This window comes from Chanodichthys erythropterus, chromosome 13 (assembly GCF_024489055.1).
Source record: "Chanodichthys erythropterus isolate Z2021 chromosome 13, ASM2448905v1, whole genome shotgun sequence".
In the NCBI taxonomy this organism is placed as follows: Eukaryota; Metazoa; Chordata; class Actinopteri; order Cypriniformes; family Xenocyprididae; genus Chanodichthys; species Chanodichthys erythropterus.
Genome location: NC_090233.1, coordinates 52,743,304 through 52,764,655, shown reverse-complemented (window position 1 = coordinate 52,764,655; position 21,352 = coordinate 52,743,304). Strand labels below are relative to the sequence as shown.

At 43.1% G+C, this 21,352-nt stretch overlaps 1 protein-coding gene and 1 pseudogene across 1 annotated transcript; one reads left to right on the top strand and one right to left on the bottom strand.

Moving 5' to 3' along the window:
- Positions 1-7,764: 7,764 nt before the first annotated feature.
- LOC137035029 (cytosolic phospholipase A2 gamma-like) lies at positions 7,765-12,640 on the bottom strand. Its single transcript, XM_067408274.1, has 12 exons — positions 12,506-12,640; positions 12,246-12,388; positions 11,968-12,166; positions 11,144-11,246; positions 10,845-10,985; positions 10,353-10,418; positions 9,831-9,938; positions 9,520-9,663; positions 9,281-9,358; positions 9,041-9,198; positions 8,007-8,172; positions 7,765-7,925 (listed from the first exon to the last, which is right to left on the bottom strand). The coding sequence occupies exons 1-12, from the start codon at positions 12,638-12,640 to the stop codon at positions 7,765-7,767; spliced, it is 1,602 nt and encodes a 533-aa protein (XP_067264375.1).
- A 3,778-nt stretch (positions 12,641-16,418) lies between these two features.
- The window catches only part of LOC137035028 (carcinoembryonic antigen-related cell adhesion molecule 3-like), a 30,401-nt pseudogene continuing 25,467 nt past the window's right edge, over positions 16,419-21,352 (top strand).

Sequence of the window (21,352 nt, the reverse complement as noted above, 5' to 3'; positions counted from 1 at the left end):
TTCACATGTTCAAAACAATGCATAGTTTGTGTAATATGATAAATCGTCTAGCTATTTTGCCTGATCAGATAACAGTTAACGTAAGGATACGAGCAAACATGAGCGAATAACCTTGTTTTACACTGTGTTTTGTTTAGCTTTTTTTTATTTGTGAGGCTTTAAAATGTATTTGAATAGTTTGATTAGTCTGCTTCTTTTGTTGTCATTCTGTGACTACAGTAGCCTACCGCATAGTGTTGACAATTTGAAATAAAAATCTACAAATATATCTGTGGCCTAATAAAAAGTATATAAGCTATAGCCTGGTTTGAATATTCTGTGTCATCCTTAATTTCTTGATTATTTTGGTATATTCAGTGTTTTCCAGCCTCCACAGTAAGACTTTATCAACCCCTTTATCAACGCCAAACTTCAAATGTTTCCTGTTTTCTCATATTTTACTGGATATCATGACAAATTATCATTAAAGTCAAACAGGTCAATGCACACTTGCTGTTATTTGTCACATAGTTTTGTTGCAAAGCAACATCATATACCCCTTGGTTCCCATCTCATCCTCATAGACAGCACCAGATTTGCAGCTCTTGCTGTGAGATGTTACTCCACTCTTCCACTAAGGCATTTCACATTCTCAAACATGTCTGGGGGGACTTATGGTTAGATGTGTTTTGGCACTGCAAGGACAATCAGCAGTCCTTCTGTCTCCCTGTAGCACTGTCTCAGGCATCTTGCATTACAGACATTGCAGTTTATTGCTCTGTTCACATCTGCAGTCCTCATGCCTCCTGCAGCAGGACTAAGGCACGTTCACAGAGGTGATCAGAGACCCTGGGGCATTGTTCTTCTGGTGTTTTTCAGAGTAAGGTCTCTTTAGTGTCATAAGTTATTGTAACTGTGACCTTGATAGGTGCATGTGCAATAATAGAAAAACATGACAAACATTGTTTGTCATTGTATTTGCCACTTGGTTGCCGCCTGATGTCACCTGTTGGAGTTTGGGTTCCTTGCCGCTGTCGCCTTTGGCTTGCTTAGTTGGGGACATTATATGTTGGAGACATGATATTCAACAGTGCTTTGATCTGCCTGCATTGACACTATTCTTTAAGAGCTGCTGTGCAGCAAAAATAATGTACCAGTTATCAATGTAAAGCTGCTTTGACACAATCTACATTGTAAAAAGCGCTATATAAATAAAGGTGACTTGACTTGACATTGTTCTTTCTAATAAAAATCTGTAAAGCTTATTTGTATTGTACAAAATTATTTTTAAAATATTATCCTGAAAATTGACTTTTCTTTATTGTTTGTTTGTTTTTTTTTTTTTTTTTTGCTGATTTTTTCATCTTTTCTTAGTGTTTTATTTCAATTTTTTAATTTTGTGTTACCTCACAGAAAAAAAAACAAAAAAAAAACATGATCAAGAAAAGTGACTGGAAAACATATTTTTGAAACAAAAAAGAATAAAATTACTAAATAATTTGGCCATAGGAATATTTCAGAATGAATAAAACTTTTTTAAACAATAAATCTGGAAGGAGGGGATCTTAACTTGAATTTGATGTCTCAGAAGTACAACATGACAACATGTGCTATACTTAAATGAAGCTGTTATGAAGAGAGAGCTCCACAGGGAAGAGAGCGAGAATGATGAAACAGCTGGTGGCTGTGGTTTATATACTCCCTGATCACTGCAGCAATTGCTCTGCCATGATTAGCAGACGTGGTGTCATTGGTGCTTCCATGATCTGTCATGCCTGAGGGTTTCCCATAGTGAGATACATGTTAGAAAGAGAACCATAATTGAGAGTCATAATTGTAATTCGGTCTTTTTACTGATTTGATTATTAATGATTAGCAATTTATTACTTATAATGAACAGACTGAAACATGCAGAAACATGTTTAACCTATTAAACATAAAAGTAACATAATGACCGGCCTATAGACCTTATTCAGAGCAGTGCCATGACAGGTATGAAAGTGAGACTTTGAGAGATAGACTTATGTTTTCAATGGCATCCACTGTAAAAAGCTGCATAAAGCTCCTAGATCACTTATAATTTTCTGCAGCTCATGTTGTCTGGAGTTCCCTTTCGTGGGAACTATCGACGCTACGTCGGTGACGTGATGGGAATCCTCTGCATTTTTGTGTTCGTGAAGCACTATTGTATCTAACCAATGAGAGAACGCGACGTCAGAGGCGGGTGACGTCACGGACCGGAACCTATAAAGCATGCCCGGAAACAAAGAACGCTAGCTTCTGTTGTCTTCAGTAAGCGCTATTTGTATCTTGTCTGTCTTATTAACTGTTGTTTGTCTACCATCTCGCCAAAAAGTGATCTCTTCGTCTGAGGACAAGAGTTTCCAGAAAGTGAATAAGACACATACACAATATATATATAATGACGGAAAGCCAGCGTTTCACTAAGTGTGCGCCTCCCTGTCCGCGATTCATCGTGGCGGGGGACACACACGACATGTGTGTGAAGTGCCTGGGAGTTGAGCACGCACAGGCAGCTCTCGAGGGGGCTGTCTGTGTGCACTGCGAGCGGCTCACTCTCAGGACGCTGCGCTCACGCCGGGCGCTCTTTGAGGAGGGCGCCGCGGCGAGTGTTCCCCGCGGGTCTGGTCCCGCTGCTGCCGAGGCACAGCGAAGGCTGCACTCGTGGGGTTCACAAATGGATCTAGCAGAGGAGGGAGGGACGGGCTTTGCCTTATCGCTCCCCTTACCTGCTAGATCTAGTGTCTCTCCTTTGGTGGTGGAAGCACGCGCGGCGGTTTCTTCCCCTCAAAGGGAGGCACCGGCACTGAATATATCTTCCTCCGAGGAGGTCGATGTTGAAGGTGTCGAGGGTGGTGATGAGGGACCGTCATCCTCATCTCCAGCCCATGAGGAGCTTATGGAGGTAGTGACCCGGGCAGTAGAGAGACTAAATATAAGCTGGCCCGCGGAGGAAAGCGTTCCTAAAGTTAAAAGCAAGTTGGATGAACGCTTCCTCCCAGCTAGGTCACTACCCCAGCGTCGGGGACTGCCGTTCTTTCCCGACCTCCACACCGAGGTGTCGAGGTCGTGGAATAGACCTGTGCAGTACCGTGTCTTCAGCCCGCAGACATCAATGTACAGCAATATTACTGGGCTGAAGCAACACGGTTATGGGGCGATGCCTCGGGTTGAAGAGACGCTTGCGAGCTATCTCTCGCCCGAGTCTGCATCGTCCCTGAAATCCCCGACGTTGCCCACCAGACCTTTAAAGCAAACATCGAATCTGGTGGGCAAGGCTTATTCGGCAGCGGGTCAGGCTGCGGCATGTCTGCACACTATGTCAATACTGCAGGCATACCAAGCTGACCTGCTGGGGGAGATTGACGAAAGTGGGGAGGTAACCGTCGAAACCATTCAGGAGTTGAGGAAGGCCACAGATTTAGCTCTCCGTGCCACCAAGGAGACGGCCAAGTCAGTAGGCCGCTCTATGGCAGCCCTGGTGGCCACGGAGAGACATCTGTGGATCAACCTAGCTGATATTAAGGAGAAGGATAAACACATCCTTATGGATGCGCCGCTTTCCTCCGGGGGCCTGTTCGGCGACGCAGTTAATACTGTCGTCGACAGGTTCGAGGAGGCGAAAAAGCAGAAAGCGGCGTTCCATAGGTTCCTCCCCCGAAAATCTCATCCCCCTGAGGCTGCTGGGCGGGGGCAGCCTCAGCCGATAGCCGGCTCCTTGGGACACAGGTCCCAGCAAAAGGCTAGTGTGGCCGCCCGTGCTCCCCCGCGGAAAGCCTGGGGACCGGAGCGTGCTGCACAGCCGAAGCCTTCCGGGGGTAGGGCGGGTCTGAGGACCGTCATTATTTCCCGGAAGGCTTCCCAAAAGAAATCCTGACGCTCATGGGCCAGGGTTTCTGAGGGCAGCCCCCTCCGAAGGGGTTCGACGATTAATTTCTATCGTTCCCCATCGGCGCCCTCAAGGGACTGTTCTGCCAACCCTGCCACCCAGTGTGCGACAGGGCGCAGCAGTCTCTGTCGATCCTCCGAGGAGGTTCGGCCAGCACGTGATTCGCTTATCTGCCGGTGCGCCGCGTCAGATAAACGAGCCAAGTGCTCAAAAAACACCAGAGACCAGTCTCGAGAGGCTGGTTCCCTTAGTAGAATTTTTGGAGGAATGGAAATGTCTTCCGAATATTTCGAAATGGGTGCTGCTCATGGTAGAACAGGGCTACAGAATTCAGTTCGGTTCTCGTCCGCCCAGGTTCAGTGGAGTGATTCACACGGTGGTAGCTCCAGAGCAGTCTCTGGTAATGGAACAAGAGGTTACGACGCTTTTGCAAAAAGGGGCTATAGAACGGGTTCCCTCTCCCAGCAAAATGTCGGGCTTTTACAGCCGCTACTTCATTGTTCCAAAGAAGGATGGGGGTTGCGTCCGATCATAGATCTTCGTATACTAAATCGATCTGTGAAGAAGTTGAAGTTCAAGATGCTTACACTCAAACAGATTATTCCACAGATCAGATCCGAGGACTGGTTTGTGGCGATAGATCTGAAGGACGCATATTTTCACATTTCCATCCATCCTTCTCACAGGAAGTTCCTCAGGTTTGCTTTCGGGGGCGAAGCATACCAATACAAGGTTCTTCCCTTCGGCCTATCACTATCACCCCGCACGTTCACGAAGTGCGTGGATGCAGCCTTGGCTCCTCTGAGACTCCAGGGCATCCGCGTGCTGAACTATATCGACGATTGGTTGATTTTAGCTCAAACAGAACGTCTGGCAGCTCAACATCGAGATGTTGTGTTGTCGCACATGAAGAAGCTTGGGCTGAGGCTCAACGCCAAGAAAAGTGTGCTGGTTCCGAGTCAGGTTGCCAACTATCTTGGGGTAATCTGGGATTCGATCACGATGCGGGCGCAATTGACTCCCGCTCGTGTGACTTCCATTCTCGGGGCCGTGAATGGGGTGAAGTTAGGCCGGTCACTCACTGTAAAACAGTTTCAGAGACTGTTGGGTCTGATGGCAGCTGCGTCCAACGTTGTTACTTTTGGCCTTCTGCACATGAGACCCTTACAGTGGTGGCTCAGGACCAAGGGGTTTTCTCCGAGGGGAAATCCTTTTCGCATGATCGAAGTCACGCGGCGGTGCCTTCGTGCTCTGGTCATGTGGAAAAAGCCTTGGTTCCTGTCCCAAGGACCCGTGTTGGGAACTTCATGTCGTCGCGTAATGCTTACGACAGATGCGTCCCTCACGGGCTGGGGAGCGATCATGAGTGGTCGCTCAGCTCAAGGTCACTGGGAGGTACACCAGCTCTCCTGGCACATAAATCGGCTGGAGATGCTGGCAGTGTTTCAGGCTCTGAAGCACTTCCTCCCCGACCTGAGGGGCCACCATGTGTTGGTTCAGACAGACAACACTACGGTGGTCTCCTACATAAATCACCAAGGGGGATTGAGGTCTCGTCCACTATGCAAACTGGTCAGTCACATCCTCCTGTGGACCCAAGGGAAATTACTCTCGCTAAGGGCGGCGTATATTCCGGGGTATTTGAATATGGGGGCGGACGCTCTGTCGAGGCAGAGCGCGAGTCCGGGGGAATGGAAGCTTCACTCAGAGGTAGTGGAGCTCATATGGAGAACATTCGGTCGAGCGGAAGTCGATCTTTTTGCCTCAGAGGAGTCAACTCAATGCCCTCTGTGGTACTCTCTGAGGCATCCAGCTCCTCTGGGGTTGGATGCCATGTTACAGACGTGGCCGAGGCGACGCCTGTATGCTTCTCCCCCAGTCTCTCTGCTCCCGGGGGTTCTGGACAAAGTCCGTCAGGAAGGGGTAGACCTGATATTGGTGGCTCCTTTCTGGCCAACGAGAATATGGTTTGCGGACCTAGTATCGCTTCTTCACGGCTCTCCTCTGGAGCTTCCAGTCAGACAGGATCTCCTGTCCCAAGCGGGCGGCATGATTTTACATCCCCGTCCAGAAATGTGGAAACTGTGGGCCTGGCCCCTGAGGGGGCAAGGCTCATAGAATCTGGTCTCCCAACCGAGGTTGTGGAGACCATCCTTCAGTCCAGAGCTCCGTCTACGAGGAAGCTTTATATGTATAAGTGGAAGGTGTTCTCTACATGGTGTAGTCATCTTAAGGTGGACCCTGTCCATTGTTCTATCAGCTGTGTGCTTCGGTTCCTTCAAGAAAAGCTTTCAGAAGGCCTAACTCATTCCACACTAAAAGTGTATGTGGCTGCTATTTCAGCTTATCACATTCCTATGGGTGGTGTCTCGGTAGGTCGAGACCCCTTAGTTGTTCGCTTCCTTCGTGGTGCACTGAGGTTGAGGCCTTCAGTACGCCAAAAATCTCCGACCTGGGACTTAGCCATTGTGTTACAAGGGCTGGCTAAGGCGCCCTTCGAGCCTTTGGAAGATGTGTCAGATAAAATGCTCACATTGAAGACTGTGTTTTTATTGGCCATCTCATCCTTGAAAAGGATAGGTGACCTTCAAGCTCTTTCGGTTCTACCATCATGTTTAGAGTTTGCACCAGGCATGGTTAAGGCCTTTTTACATACAAGGCCTGGGTACGTACCTAAGGTCCCCACTAGGGTCCCAGGTCCTATTGTTCTGGAGGCTTTTTATCCCCCTCCGTTCACTAATCCGGATCAGGAAGAACTTAATTTGCTGTGCCCTGTGAGGGCGCTGGATGCATATGTCCACAGAGCTGCCCTGTGGAGGAAATCAGATCAGCTGTTCGTATGTTATGGGTCCCCGAGTCGAGGGGGCCCAGCGTCCAAGCAAAGGATGAGTAAGTGGGTGGTTGAGGCCATCACTTTGTCTTATAAAGCCCTGGGGCTTCCGTGCCCCTTGGATGTTAGGGCACACTCAACAAGAGGTATGGCTGCTTCAAGAGCTCATATGTCAGGGGTTCCCTTGGCTGACATTTGTGGTGCTGCTGGATGGTCATCCCAGCACACCTTCATCAGATTTTATAATCTTAATGTGAATAGAACTCCGGGTGCTTTGGTTTTACAAGATAGTAGCCAGGCACCTGGAGGCTCGGCGTAGTTGGGACAGCGTTCCCATCACGTCACCGACGTAGCGTTGATAGTTCCCACGAAAGGGAACGTCTTGGGTTACGAGTGTAACCCTTGTTCCCTGAGTAAGGGAACGAGACGCTACGTCACGTTGCCGTACCTCCAGCATGCCTGGAGCGCTTACTTCAGACATATCACAGAAGCTAGCGTTCTTTGTTTCCGGGCATGCTTTATAGGTTCCGGTCCGTGACGTCACCCGCCTCTGACGTCGCGTTCTCTCATTGGTTAGATACAATAGTGCTTCACGAACACAAAAATGCAGAGGATTCCCATCACGTCACCGACGTAGCGTCTCGTTCCCTTACTCAGGGAACAAGGGTTACACTCGTAACCCAAGACGTTTTTTGACTAATGAAATTTCTTGGAAAGATATGGTGCAGTTTTTCATCTGCAGAGCAATCCAAAAGCACATTAAATAACAATACAACCCACTGAAGAAATGTATGTCTTTCCCTCACAGTCTCAATTTCATTCCTGTTAAAGATGGAGCTGCTGTGAATAAGATCTGATTGGCCTATTGCTTTGCACACAATAAATCCCGCCTTTCATTTTCATTTGCATTCCACGTTTGTCAAAAATGTGTCAGCATTAAGTCTAACTGAAACATGAATTTAAATTTGAAAAAACTAAACAAACAGTGAGGACTTTGCTGCCTCATTTCAGAACACTGCACACCACTGATATTTATTTTTCATTATTAGTGTATTTTTGGCCCTATGGTGAGGCGTATCTGCTCCAGCAGCTTGTCTTTGTTGTTTGTGATGTTTTTTCCAGCGACCTCCATGTGATCAGTGATCATCTCAGCGCTGTAAGGATGTTGAAATGTGGCATATTTGTTCCTCCAGGTCTCAATATCATCTGAAGAAACATTAACACACTTAAATCAGAACAGAGTTGATATTTCAATTACATTCAGGACATTGTAAGACTTTAACTTGCCTCCACAGTTGACCACATTAAAGAGAGGGATGTGGATCACAGTTGGAGTGTTTTGGCCTTTGAACACATAGAAGTCCTTCGGTTTCTTTATGTCTTCACTGGGAATGTTGACCTCAGGGAAAGGGATCTTTAGTTCCTTGCACATCTCAGCAGCTTCCTTCACCGTCTGTAGTGGAAAAACATCACAATATTGTTTGATTAAAAGTGTTAGACCGTTTAAATTGAAGTAGGTATTCACTGAAATCATCAGGATGAGAACCACCCTCTGAGATAAAAGAGAGTGCTATCTGTTAGCATTCTCAAGGTATCATAAATGAAAACTCATGCACTTATTTTAAAATGGTTTCCTTTTATCGGTTTAAAAGATTTTCAGGTGTCTTAGTTGTTGGGAATCACACAGGCTATAATAAGTTTTTAATAATAGTGCTCAGAGCATGCAGGAGAGCACAGGAAAATATAAACAAGTTAAAACTAAGACAACAAGAAAATGAACAGAGAAAACTGAGGGTTTAAATACACAGACAGAATAAACAAAGGAACAATGAACAGATGAGGAACTAATGAATAACCATGGAAACTAACAATCTCAGAAAACTGAACTAAAACAGAGCGAGACAATTCCAGAAATACAGCATTTGTAATTATCAGTTAATGTGTTTAAAATCCTGTACATTTTAGGTTAGTGTGAACTCTGGTGGTCATTATGAATGTCATAAGTGTTAATGTTCACAGACTGCAATACTGGGCCAGCCCACTAGAGGCTGCAAGAGTCAATGTTCTGGTTGAGAAGGAATGAAAAAAGGAGAATAAAATAGTGTTGGCAATGTTGTGAAACTAGTCATCCTCTTCTTTTAATTTCTTTCATTATGAGTCCCAAACATGATTTTATTTAAAAAAAGATTTTATTTAAAAAAGTCTGGTGTTGTGTTCTACAGAATAAACAAGTCACGGGTTTGGAATGTCATGAGAGGGAGTAAATGATGATTTCTAGAGGATTTATTCATTTAAATGAGTGAATTCTGTGTGTATAATACCGTAAACAGATCAAGATCTTCACTAAAGTCCAGTGAAATGATGAGGTCGATGTCTCTCTCTTTTCTCAGCACTGAGAAGTAGGGTGAGTTCAGCAACAGTCCGGCATCTTCATAGTCTCTCGTCTCAGTTTCCTGAAGAGTGGAGGGCACTGCTTCATCTGAGAATCACAGCATTATAATACAGTATTATTCACAATGAATTTCCAGTCAGCATCTGTCCATTTGAGTTTCTGTTCTCACCTTTCATGTTGTGGAGGAAGTTATTATTCCTGCCCCAGATCCACAGATCCATGCATATGAAAATTCTTATCCAAATATCTGTAAAACAAATACACAGGTTCTTATATTCAGTAAATGGTTCTGATATTGTTTTATATTCTTTATATGTTTATAGTTGACTATATGGTTCTTTGGAAAAAAGTTTTTCTTCAGCTTTAACATTGTAAACAAATTAACATTGTAAAGATAGTTCAATTTACCAAAAGGCCGGAAACAGAAGCAATGACTCAAATCATTACACACATCCTCAGTGTATTGTTTCATATACTGTTTTGCAGCTTCTTTATCAGTGAGATTCAGTTTTTTGTCTTGAAAAATCAGCTGATGTTTGCCTCCGGTGAGCTCTGTAAAAAGAGGAGAATGTGCAGATTGAGTTCTTGTTATCTGTATAATTCTAGTTTGTGTATCTTGTGTTATTTATTTACTATCCAAAACAGATGTTTTTGCATGTTAATGTATCCAGAAAAGCCATTAATGATACATTTTCTAGCACACCTTAGGAAAATCTTACCGTTCAGCTTCGTTCTGATGGATACATCGAGATCAGACGGATCAATGCCATTCAAAACAGAGAGATTCATGTCCACCAGATCCATGAGCACCTGATAACATTCGTCTTCTGAAGAAAACACACGTTAAACAAACATATGCAAAATGTCTTTCCATCCCCAAATTAATGACATTCAGATATCAGGAGTTTTCAGTTGATAATCATCATTATAGATCACTTTTATTTTTTAATCATTAAAGTCACACTGAAGTGATTTCATGGGGACTTTAAAACGTTTAAATTTTTAGCAGGTATTCATGAACAGCACACAACTTGTCAATAAACAAAAGCAGTAAGAAAAGCTTTACCTTTACTTTTCCCCCCAGACATCCCTGTTTCTCTTTTAGGCAGGAAATGATGAAGGAACTCTGGAGTGGAGGGGTGAGGTGGGGGAGGGAAGGGGGATCAAATGAAGTTCACATGATAATAATATGACTGTCAGCTTTATACAGAAATTAATCTTGAGAACAAATGAAGTTGCACCTTTTATTCGTTCCCAGAGGAATTTAAGGATCTCGACTCCATCAGATAAAACGCTGCCACACAGAGCTGCAGAAAACACATTCAAGTTTAAAAGTGTTTACATTAAACAAAAATGCATCATTCTTTAAAATAAAATGTATAATACAATCAGTCTGATGCATATAGTTATTAATAAAGCTCTTATTGTGAAGCAAAAATGATCTTTCTTTTAAATCACTGTGTAATGAGAAGATTTATGTTGGAAAGCAGCACTTCAATGTATTGGTGAAATTGTTTTTTTAATTATTTTTCAACATTTCTAATTGTAATATTTATATTTCAGTTTTGACAGACCTGATCTCCAGATCAATATACATCCCAGAGACTACTGATCTATTTTACTGTATTATCTAATTCAGTTCAATGCACAATTTATAATGGAGAATCTGTAGAATGTAAGTTTAAATTATAAATATTAATAAACTCTCCTTTAAAACACAGATTGTTATATACCTTGCAGGTACAGCATGTCAATTTCAGACTGGTTCTTGATCTTACGTCCATCTTCAAACTTGCTGCCAAAGCTGGAGGTTTTCACAAACGCTCCAGTGAGAGAATAACCTGCTTCATGAGGAGTGATCTCAAACCAGGGATCTGCAGACAGAAACACGGTCATATAACAGCTGAAACAAACACATTTTCTCTGAATGTCTTTCTCTCTCTCTCTCTCACACACACACACACACACACACACACACACACACACACACACACACACACACACACACACACACACACACACACACACACACCTCCATCTTTGTTCTGTTTGCAGTGCTTGTCAATCACTGCATAGATGGGAAACGGGTCTTTACTCTGCTGGTCCCAATGGTCTGTGGGTGTGTGTTCGTCTATCTGAAGAGAAAACATTTTGCAGCTGTAATTTATCATGTCAGTTTAGGGGAGACCTGAGACAGTTTCTTAAGTCACAAACAAGCTCAAGTAAAAACCTCCTGCTAGACACTTTTTTCATTGTGGAAACTTTGTGTTTAATGAGCTATTATAATATTTCACAGCAAACATTTGTGTCCAGTTGTTTACTTTAATTATATTAATAGTGGAGGTTGGATGCAGGGGCTTTGTGGGCAGAACAGCAGTCCAACTGCTCCAGGGTGTAGGCGTTGTGCCACGGATGCGAAAAACGCAGAAAATCGAACCTGATCCGAATATTTTTTTGACGGACGAAAGTTTCGGAGGCAGTGTGCAAACACGATTGACATAACGTGAGATCGAATTTATTTTTTAACGTACGAAAGTTTCGCATGCGAATTTCGGACTCAGTGTGCAATGACCTTTACAGTCATAAACCGAGACGTTTGTGCTGCTAATAATGACAAGAACGTTTATCATTAACGTATGTCATTATTGTATTGACATATTATTGTATGTATTAACATTTGTCATTATTACAAGTTTCTCAATTAATCAGATACTAAGTCATAATTATGACAAAGTTTCTCATTTATGACTAACAAAATCATATTTTTAATCAAGTGTGTCATATATATCAATATAAATATATAGCTCTTCATTAAGATTGTATACATCATTGAGGGTTGTGGGATGTGGTACAGACCTCTTTCACAAAATTTGTGACGAACATCGCGGCCCAGACGTCAGTCATACTGAATATGTCTTTCCCATAATATTTCTTCAGTTTGTCAAATGCTTCTGTCCAGTTGACTCCAGGACCGTTTAGTCTCTGGATGATCTTATCTTTCACAGTCTCTAGTTTGGTGGACCAGTCTGGTTCCTGATATAAGGAGGCCATACACCTTCAGAGGAACAACATTTGCTGTCAATTTTGGCATTCACCACATCTGTGTGTGTGTGTGTGTGTGTTGTTGTTCATACCAGGTGGATCCAGAGACTCCGCTCAGATAAAGGATGGAGTCCAGCAGACCTGTTTTCTGGAGCTGAACCAGGGATCCCAGCAATCCCACCATGGCTCTTTGTCCTCCTCCAGAACCCAGTAATGCAATGTTTGGCACTTCAGTCTAAAACACAAACAGTTTGACTTTGCAAACATTTGATGTTTATCAGTTATGAAATAATTTGTAAGAATAAGGAATAGCCAGGAAGATACATGCAGTAGCCTATAAATAAGGTTTTACCTGACTGCAGTGTATCTGAAGCTTCTGCAGGCTTTCTAGAACAGCTTTTCTCCTTCTGGCTACAAACTCCTCCTCCTTATTCAGAGAGTGTTCAATTCTCACCTCAACACTGCAGAGACAGACTGAATTTAACATCACATACTGCTATTTTGTTAAGTAAATAAGTCTTATTCTGAGAATCATCCAGTTTGTAATAGACTTTACAGTTTTTTCCAATTGCTAACACACAATTTTTCAAACTAGTCTGGTTTTATCAAAACACTTAACACAATTCACAAAACCACACACCCAAACTGCAAAATACCTCATATATCCTGCAAAATCAAGCACTGCAACCGAAACTACACAGAGCATTATCAAAATCAAACTTTTGCATGAAATGGCACACACTTCATTCATATTACCAGATTTTTGCCTAACCACCTACACACTGTTGGGCATAATGAAAAGCACCCCCATCTTTAGTATGCTTTGCCATAATACTAAAATATGTATCAGATTGTTCACATGCACAGAAATATTTGCAGATACACACACATGCTGTTGCAACATTTTTATTTTTTTTCCTTCACTACAGTAAACAAGTCAGTACAACATAAGCACAGCAGATATATTTACATGGGACTGAACAAAAATATTCTTACAAAAAAAGTAAACTGAAAAAGAAAATTTCTGAAAAAAAATATATTACAGTAAAAAAAAAAAAAAAAAAAAAAAAAAAGGCAAGAAAAATAATTAGGCAGCATCTTGCCGCACAGCCGGGTCTGGCCACAACGCCTCGTCAACATCACAGGCAATATCTTCCCTTGCCAGACATCGAGGGAAGAAGCGCCTTGAGTGCCTTATCCATCCCTGAATTGCACCCACATCAATCTCATCACATGCCTCTTCCATGGCCTGCACAAGAGGCATGCGCACAAAGGGCTGCCGGTCGTATACCTTCCACCGCCATGCCGAAAAGAATTCTGCTATGGGGTTCAGAAATGGTGAGTATGGTGGGAGGTATTGCACGAGAAATGTTGGGTGGTCAGCAAACCAGTTTTGGACTGGGGCTGCACGATGAAAGCTCACGTTGTCCCATACTACAACGTACCGGTTTCTTTGATGGTCTGCATCATTCATACGCTCTGGTGGTATGAGAATGTTGTGAAGTCTGTCCAGAAATGTGAGAATATGGTCCAAGTTTGGCATGACGGTGGAGGACACCATGCATATTGGAGATGGCAGCGCACATTGTGATGTTCCCACCACGTTGGCCAGGAACATCTATAATGGCTCTGTGGCCAATGAGGTTTCTCCCTCTTCTTCTGGTCTTTGCTAGGTTGAACCCAGCCTCATCTATAAAGATGAACTCATGTGGGATTGCATGAGCATCCATTTCCAGTACTCCCTGAAAACAAAGAACAAAAATCACTCAATATGGTGTTATCCAGTACACTGGGAAACAATGTTGTGTGTAGTGTACTGCAGTCAATATAGTACTTACATCCACATATGCTCGTCTGAACTCTTTGTTTCTTTGAGAGTTTCTCTCAAACGGCACCTTATAAAGTTGTTTCATTCTGATTTGGTTTCGCTTGAGAATGCGAGCCAATGTGGACAGACTAACTCGTTGAATGTTGTTGAATAAGGTGTTGTCTTGGATGATGTGGCTTTGAATTTCTCGTAATCTGATTTCATTATTTTCCAAAACCAAGTTTACAATGGCAGCTTCCTGTACCCCGGTGAACATTTGGCCCCTTCCTCCACCATGGTGTCGTCTCTCAGTCCTTTAGAAAAAATAAAATAAAAATATATATAGGGCTTGGACAATGCAGCCTAAATATTTTCCCCCACAGTAGAGTACATTGTACAGGAAACTTGTACAGTTCATGAATGGCTGATGTCATACACTAAGTAAACAGGTGTCACCCAACTGATACACTATGACATGGGGTATACTACATGTGTACTACATGAAATTTTGGTTACATACCTGTTCTCCAGTCTAAAGGTCCGGATGACAGAGGCGACAGTAAAACGGCTCAAGTCTGTCCAGCCTCACGCATTGTCAACCCATGGTTGATGACATGATCTACTAAGGTTGCTCTGATTTCATTTGAAAGTGTTTGTCTTCTTTGGCCATGAACTCCTCTACCTGCTCTACCCCTACCTCTCACTCTTCCTCCCCCTCTTATTCTCAACCTCCCTCTTCCTCTTCCTCTTCCTCTCTCTGCAATGTCTTCCATTGTTGTTGTAAAAAAAAAAGGTTCTCACCTGTGGTCTTTTCATAGTGCTTACATCCTGATTGAAGTGTTAACAATTAACCACTGAGGTGTTTGGCCAGGTGGCACATGTAATTGGACAATTAGCTCATGTAGTGTCATTTTGAATGGCAGTGTTTTGAAATGGCAAACATGTGACTTTATGTCAGATTGTTGTGTCTTATGCAGAGAACTGTATTTAGTGAATTTAAAAAGTGCTATTTTGAAATGCAAAATGTGTGTAAAACAGAAAAGGTGTTTAGACTTTTGGAGACTTGAGAAGAAGTTTTGCTCTCTGTGTGTCAGTTTAAATAATTGTGCTGTGCATGTCATTTTAGTGTGTTAGCAATTGGAAAAAACTGTAAGCTGAAACCTGACCAGAACAGAGACTTATATTACATCTTGTGAAAGAGGGCATAATAGGTGCCTTTTAACCCAACCTGCTGGGTTTGTCCATATTTTACCCAGCTTGTTTTTTTTTTTACCCAGCATTTTTTAGAGTGTACAATCTGTTTAAGACAATTACTAAGTGTTGAGATCACTGAGTTAACTGTTTTGAGAACAGTGATCTGCGTTTGGAGAAATGTGTCAAATCAATTGAGAAAAACTGTAACTGAAAAGATGGAGTTGAATGTCATGCAGCACTTAAAGAAAGAAAAGGAAGTGACATCAGAATGATTCAGAATCAACAGTCTAAACTGGGTTCAGAGATGATCACTGCTCGATGGGGTTAAACTGAGTTCAGAGGAACATGTTTCCAAACCTCAACAGTGAGCTCACAGCTCTGAAACACTACAACTGCTATAATTAATTCACTATTTTAGTTACGGAAGTGTAGAACAGCGATCAGCCATCTCAGTATCGTGAGAAAGTCTTGACTCTGGAATAAATTCAGATCATCATCATACAGACACTACAGCACAAATAGACCAAACAAAAATGAATAAAGTATGAAAGGAATATCAGAGAGTTTTAGAAAGCAACAGCAGTAATGGAAATATAGTTCATAATGCAAAAGTTCTTATCTGAATGCTGTAGATGTAGCAGTCGATGAAACTATAAAGTCACTATAGACACTAAATCCCACTGGTGTAATCCAAACCAGGTAATATTGTAGTAAATATTTGCACAAACAATCCTTTTTCTCTTTTAGAGCCCCATAACAGAGTCTTCTGTGAGCTTCTAAACAATATAAAATAAACATTTGTCAAGAATACATCAAATGTGCATTGGGATTTCAGTTGAGCATTTGAAATATAATTCACTGAAATCCCAAAACAAAAGGTGATGTTCGGCTTTCTTTCACCCCACCAAACACACTCCATTAACATGCCCTCCTTTCTTCTCTTTTAAAGGAAACCTTCTTTTCCTCTTTCTATCACCTTCTTATGGCCAGGATGATAAATGTCACCCCTATAACAGAGTAACTGATACAAAAACTGCCTGAGCTCTTATTATTGAACACGTCACCATAAGATGCTCTTGAGGGACAGTTCCTATTACAGTAAAAGTGTACTGTAAATCAACAAAACATAATTAGAGTGGATATTAATAAGAGAGCTGTGAAGCAACACTTCTCCATCATGCACTGGCACAGCGTCACTATATATCAACTGTAGCCGGATTGAAACACTCATTCGCTCAGATCAGAGGAAGTTAACAAACACAGGAGGAGCTGATGATGTTTAGAGAAAGAGTTGTGAGCGTATAATGAAGAGGAAGACTGACAGAAACAGAAAATGTGTGATAAGTGTGATCTGTGTCTGCTGGGACTGATCATTCTCTGCTCACTTCTCACAGGTAAAGAAATCTGTACTTTCTCTAAAGACATTTAGTGGAGTTAGTCTGGAAAGAGTTCATTTGAACATGATCAGTTTATTCAAGTTGTGATCTCAGAGTTGTGTATTGATACATACAGTGTATTATTCCTGATACTGGACATAGAGTCACACTCAAACATCTGATGATCAACATTATCTTCATATTAAGAGTGTGTGAGTGATCTGAACAGCTCTCTGATGAAGAAAAACAGTTTATTCTGGAGAGTGTGTTTGCATTAAGTGAGGAAAAGACTGTATGAATCTTCTGCTTTTTATGCTGATATGTTTTATATTTTCATTTATTAATATATAACATAATGATCACTCAAATGTACTTGTGTTTCAGGTACCAGTGGAGTAGATGATGCTCATGTGTTCATCAGTTCTGGTGAAGATGTCCGTCTGCCCTGTAATAATGCTCTTTCTGACTGCAACTCAACTACATGGATCTATACCAGTTTCAGACAATCAGGGACAGTTGAACTGATTACTTCAGGGAAAAAGAGGAAAGACTCAGAGAGACATGAGAGACTGAGTCTGGGGTCTGACTGCTCTCTGAACATCAAGAACGTCACAAAAGAAGCTCTTGGATTTTACATCTGCCAACTATATGTGAATGGACAAAAACAAGGAACTGAAGCACGTGTTTCATTGCATGTTCTTCATGGTAATTTTATGATTTTGTGGTTAATTTAAAAAGGTCCCAATCCTCTCTTTAAACATTTTTAAAGACTAAAGTCTGTAATGTGATTTGTGTCTTGTGTTCAGTTTCATCATCATCATCATCATCATCATCATCATCCTCACAGACTGAGATCAGTCCAGGTCGCTCTGTGACTCTCTCCTGTCAGTTGTATTCATATGATGGAGAATCTTGTGATAATTGGGCCCGTTCTGAGGAAATTCATCTGTTGTGGGTGAATCAGGCTGGTGTTAATCTGACAGACTCCAGATATCAGATATCATCTTCAGGACTCTGTATCATCACTCTGACTACAACACTCCTGAAGGAAGATGACAACAGAGAGTGGAGATGTCGGCTTACTCTCAGAAATCAAATCAAGACCTCAGTCACATACACTGTCAAGTATTCAGGTTAGAGTCTCTGTTAGCTGATTAAAGTATGATTTTATTATTATGCAGTAAGAATCATCTGAACTAATATTCATCCTTTACAGATCAAGATGTTACAATGACAGCAGTGATTCCAGTCCACACCACAAACTCTCAGGATCCCTCAACTATAAAGACTCCAGAAACTAAAGGTACATCATCACTGTCTTGATGTGACATCCTTTACTGTGCATAATGTTAGCATAATGCTTGTGTGTTGACTAATTACAGTTCCCTTTCGTGGGAACTATCGACGCTGCGTGACAACGCATTGGGAACCTTCTGCGTGATGTCGTCACTGAAGCACTCATGTATCTAACCAATCGCGTAGCGAGACGTCAGAGACAGGTGACGTCACGGACCAGGAAACTATAAAGCACACCCGGATGCAGAGCACGGTAGCTTCTGTGTCTTCAGCAAGCACTCTATGTTATCGTGTGTCTTATTTGGTGTTGTTTGTCTTATTTCATATAAACAAGTCACGATATCTTTGTCTGAGGACAAGAGTATCTCACACCAATCCATATATATATATATATATATATATATATATATATATATATATATATATATATAAAAAAGACACGTATTATGGCGAGAAACAGCAGTTGAATGGGAGTTGAGTAAGCCTGGGCAGCTCTCGAGGGAGCCGTCTGTGTGCAATATATATATATATAAAAAAAAAAGAAACTCGCTCTCAGAATACTGTGTTCCAGTGTTCCCCGCGGATCGCGGAAAAGAAGCCATTCGTGGGGTTCACAAATGGATCTGACAGAGGGGTTAGAGATGGGCGTTGCCCTTTCTCTGCCCTTACCTGCCAGGTTCAGTGCCGTCTCCCAGGTGGAAGCACGCTCTGCGGTTTCTTCCCCGGGTTGAGGCACCGGTATTTCACATGCCAGCTCTGAGGAGGTGGATATTGTGATATCGATCTGAGGACTCGCCACCTCACACACATCGTGTTAGGGAGTGGAGCATGCACGTCAGTTCAAAAACAAAGCAGCTGACGGTTCATTCATAAAAATGTCCCGGAGTGTAAAAGAAATGAACTAGCGGGAGTTTTTATCTCCACTCCTGTTGGCTTTATTCTCGAGGGAATAAAAGTCTAACACGAGGCTTAGATCTCGCGTTTGCCGAGGCAGCGCGTGGATTAAGCCTGCAATAAGGAATATATAGCTCGAATCTCGCGTTTGCCGAGGCAGCGTGTAGATTAAGTGTGCAACAAAAAATATACGGCTCGCTCGGATCTTGCGTTTGCCAAGGCTGCGCATAGATTGCGTGCACGTAGTATATATATTGTATATAATGTTTATACATAATATATATATATCTGGAGGGAACTGAGTAGACGGGAGTTTCCCTTTCTCTCTTTCCCTATAATACCTTGCAAACTATTACGAGCTATAATTCTCTTTGTATTCTAATATATTCAGCCTGTCATTTTTGACTGTTTTGGGCTGCATTTAATTTAAGGATTAAATGAAATATTGAATACATTAAATTCTGAGGAATTTAAAGGAAAAGGGTGTCACCACCCTTGCTCCCCCGCAGAAAGCTTGGGGACCGGGACAGGTGACACAGCTGAAGTCCTTGTGAAGTAGGACAGATCTGCGGACTGTTATTACCACCAAGAAGGCTTCAAAGAGGTCCTGACATCTGTGGGCCAGGATCCATGAGGGCAGCCCCCTCCGGAGGGGGTCCTGTGTTAGAATATCTGACACCTGTCCCCCTTTGGCGCCCTCAGGGGGCCGTTATGCTAACCCTGCCACCCAGTGTGCGTCAGGGCACAACGGTCTCCACCGACTCTCCGAGGAGAGCCGGTTATGACTTGATTCATCTGTTTTCTGCCGGTGCACCGCTCCAGAACGTTGAATCGAGTGCTCAAAAACACCAGAGGTCAGTCTGAGAGACTGGTTCCCTTAGTAGATTTTATGGTAGAATGGAAACTTCTACCGAATATATCAAAATGGATGCTGCTCATCAGAGGGTTACAGGGTCTCGCCCGCCCAGATTCAATGGGGTCTTTCCCATAGTGGTGACCCCCAAGCAGTCTCTGGTTATGGAACAAGAGGTTATGACACTCTTGCGAAATTGAGCTATAGAAAGGGTTCCTCCTCCCAGCAAGCTGTCAGGCTTCTACAGCCGCTACTTCATTGTTCCAAAGAAGGATGTGTCCTATCATAGATTTACATGTGTTAAATCACTCAATACGAAAGCTCAAATTCAAGATGCTTACACTTAAACAGATTATCCCACAGATCAGGTCCAAGGACTGGTTTGTGGCAATAGACCTGAGAGAGGCATACTTTCAGGTGTTCATCCATCCTTCCCATAGGAAGTTCCTCAGGTTTGCTTTCGGGGGCAAAGCTTACCAATACAGGGTTCTTCCTTTCGGCCTGTTATTATCACCCCGCACATTCACGAAGTGCGTGGATGCAGTGCTGGCTCCACTGAGACTCCAGGGCATCCACGTACTGAATTACATAGAAAGTGATTCTAGCTCAATCAGAGCAACTAGCAGTTCAGCATCGAGATGCTGCTCTGTACCACATGAAAAGGCTCGGGCTGAGGCTCAATGCTAAAAAAAAAAAAAAAAAAAAAGAGTGTGCTAGTTCCGGCTCAGACTACCACTTATCTAGGTGTAGTTTGGGACTCCACCATGATGCAGGCACATTTGTTTCCTGCTCGTGTGAGTTCCATTCTCGCAGCCGTGAAAGGGGTGAAGTTAGGCCAGTCACTCACTGTAAAACAGTTCCAGAAACTGTTGGGTCTTATGGCAGCTGCGTCCAACGTCATACCTTTTTGGCCTTCTGCACATATGACTCTTACAGTGGTGACTCAGGACCAGGGGATTTTCTCCGAGGGGAAATCCTTTTCGCATGATCAAAAGTCGCGCGGCAATGCCTTCGTGCTCTGGCCATGTGGAAAGATCCCTGGTTCCTGTCCCAGGTACCCGTGCTGGGGATTTCTGGTCGTCGTGTAATGCTTACGACAGATGCCTACCTCACGGGATGGGGGGCGATCATGAGTGGTCGCTCAGCTCAGGGTCTATGGGAGGTCCTGGAAGGTGTCAGACAAGTTCTTGACACTTAAAACTATCTTTCTCCTGGCCGTCTCTTCTTTGAAGAGAATTGGTGATTTACAAGCGCTGTCAGCAGTTTGCACCTGGTATGGTGAAAGCCTTTCTGCATACCAGGCCGGCACATAAATCGGTTGGAGATGATGGTGGTGTTTCTAGCATTAAAACACTTTCTCCCAGACCAGAGAGGCCATCACGTGTTGGTCCGCACGGACAACACGGCAGTGGTCTTATATATAAACCATCAGGGGGTCTGCGGTCTTGCCAACTTTACTACTTGGCCCGTCGGATCCTCCGATGGTCCCTAGGGAAGCTGCTCTCTCTGAAGCCAGCTTTCATCCTGGGGTATAAAGTGAGCAGACGCCCTGTCGAGACAGGGGCCGAGGCCCGGGGAGTGGAGACTCCACCCAGAAGTGGTGGATCTCCTATGGAAAAATTTCGGTCGAGCGGAAGTCGACCTATTTGTTTTGGGAGAGTCAACCCAGTGACCACTCTGGTACTCCCGAACACATCCAGCACCTCTGGGTCTGGATACCATGGTACAGACGTGGCCGAAGCTACATTTCCCCCGATCACCTTGCTCCTGGGAGTTCTG

Excerpts from the sequence above, each read along its gene's own strand:
- LOC137035029 (XM_067408274.1), bottom strand. The coding sequence starts at position 12,640 with ATGTTAAATTCAGTCTGTCTCTGCAGTGTTGAGGTGAGAATTGAACAC. Across the intron at positions 11,247-11,967 it reads TCACAAATTTTGTGAAAGAG|ATAGACGAACACACACCCAC; the intron begins GTCTGTACCACA and ends TTTTCTCTTCAG. Across the intron at positions 9,359-9,519 it reads CTTCTGTTTCCGGCCTTTTG|ATATTTGGATAAGAATTTTC; the intron begins GTAAATTGAACT and ends TTTGTTTTACAG.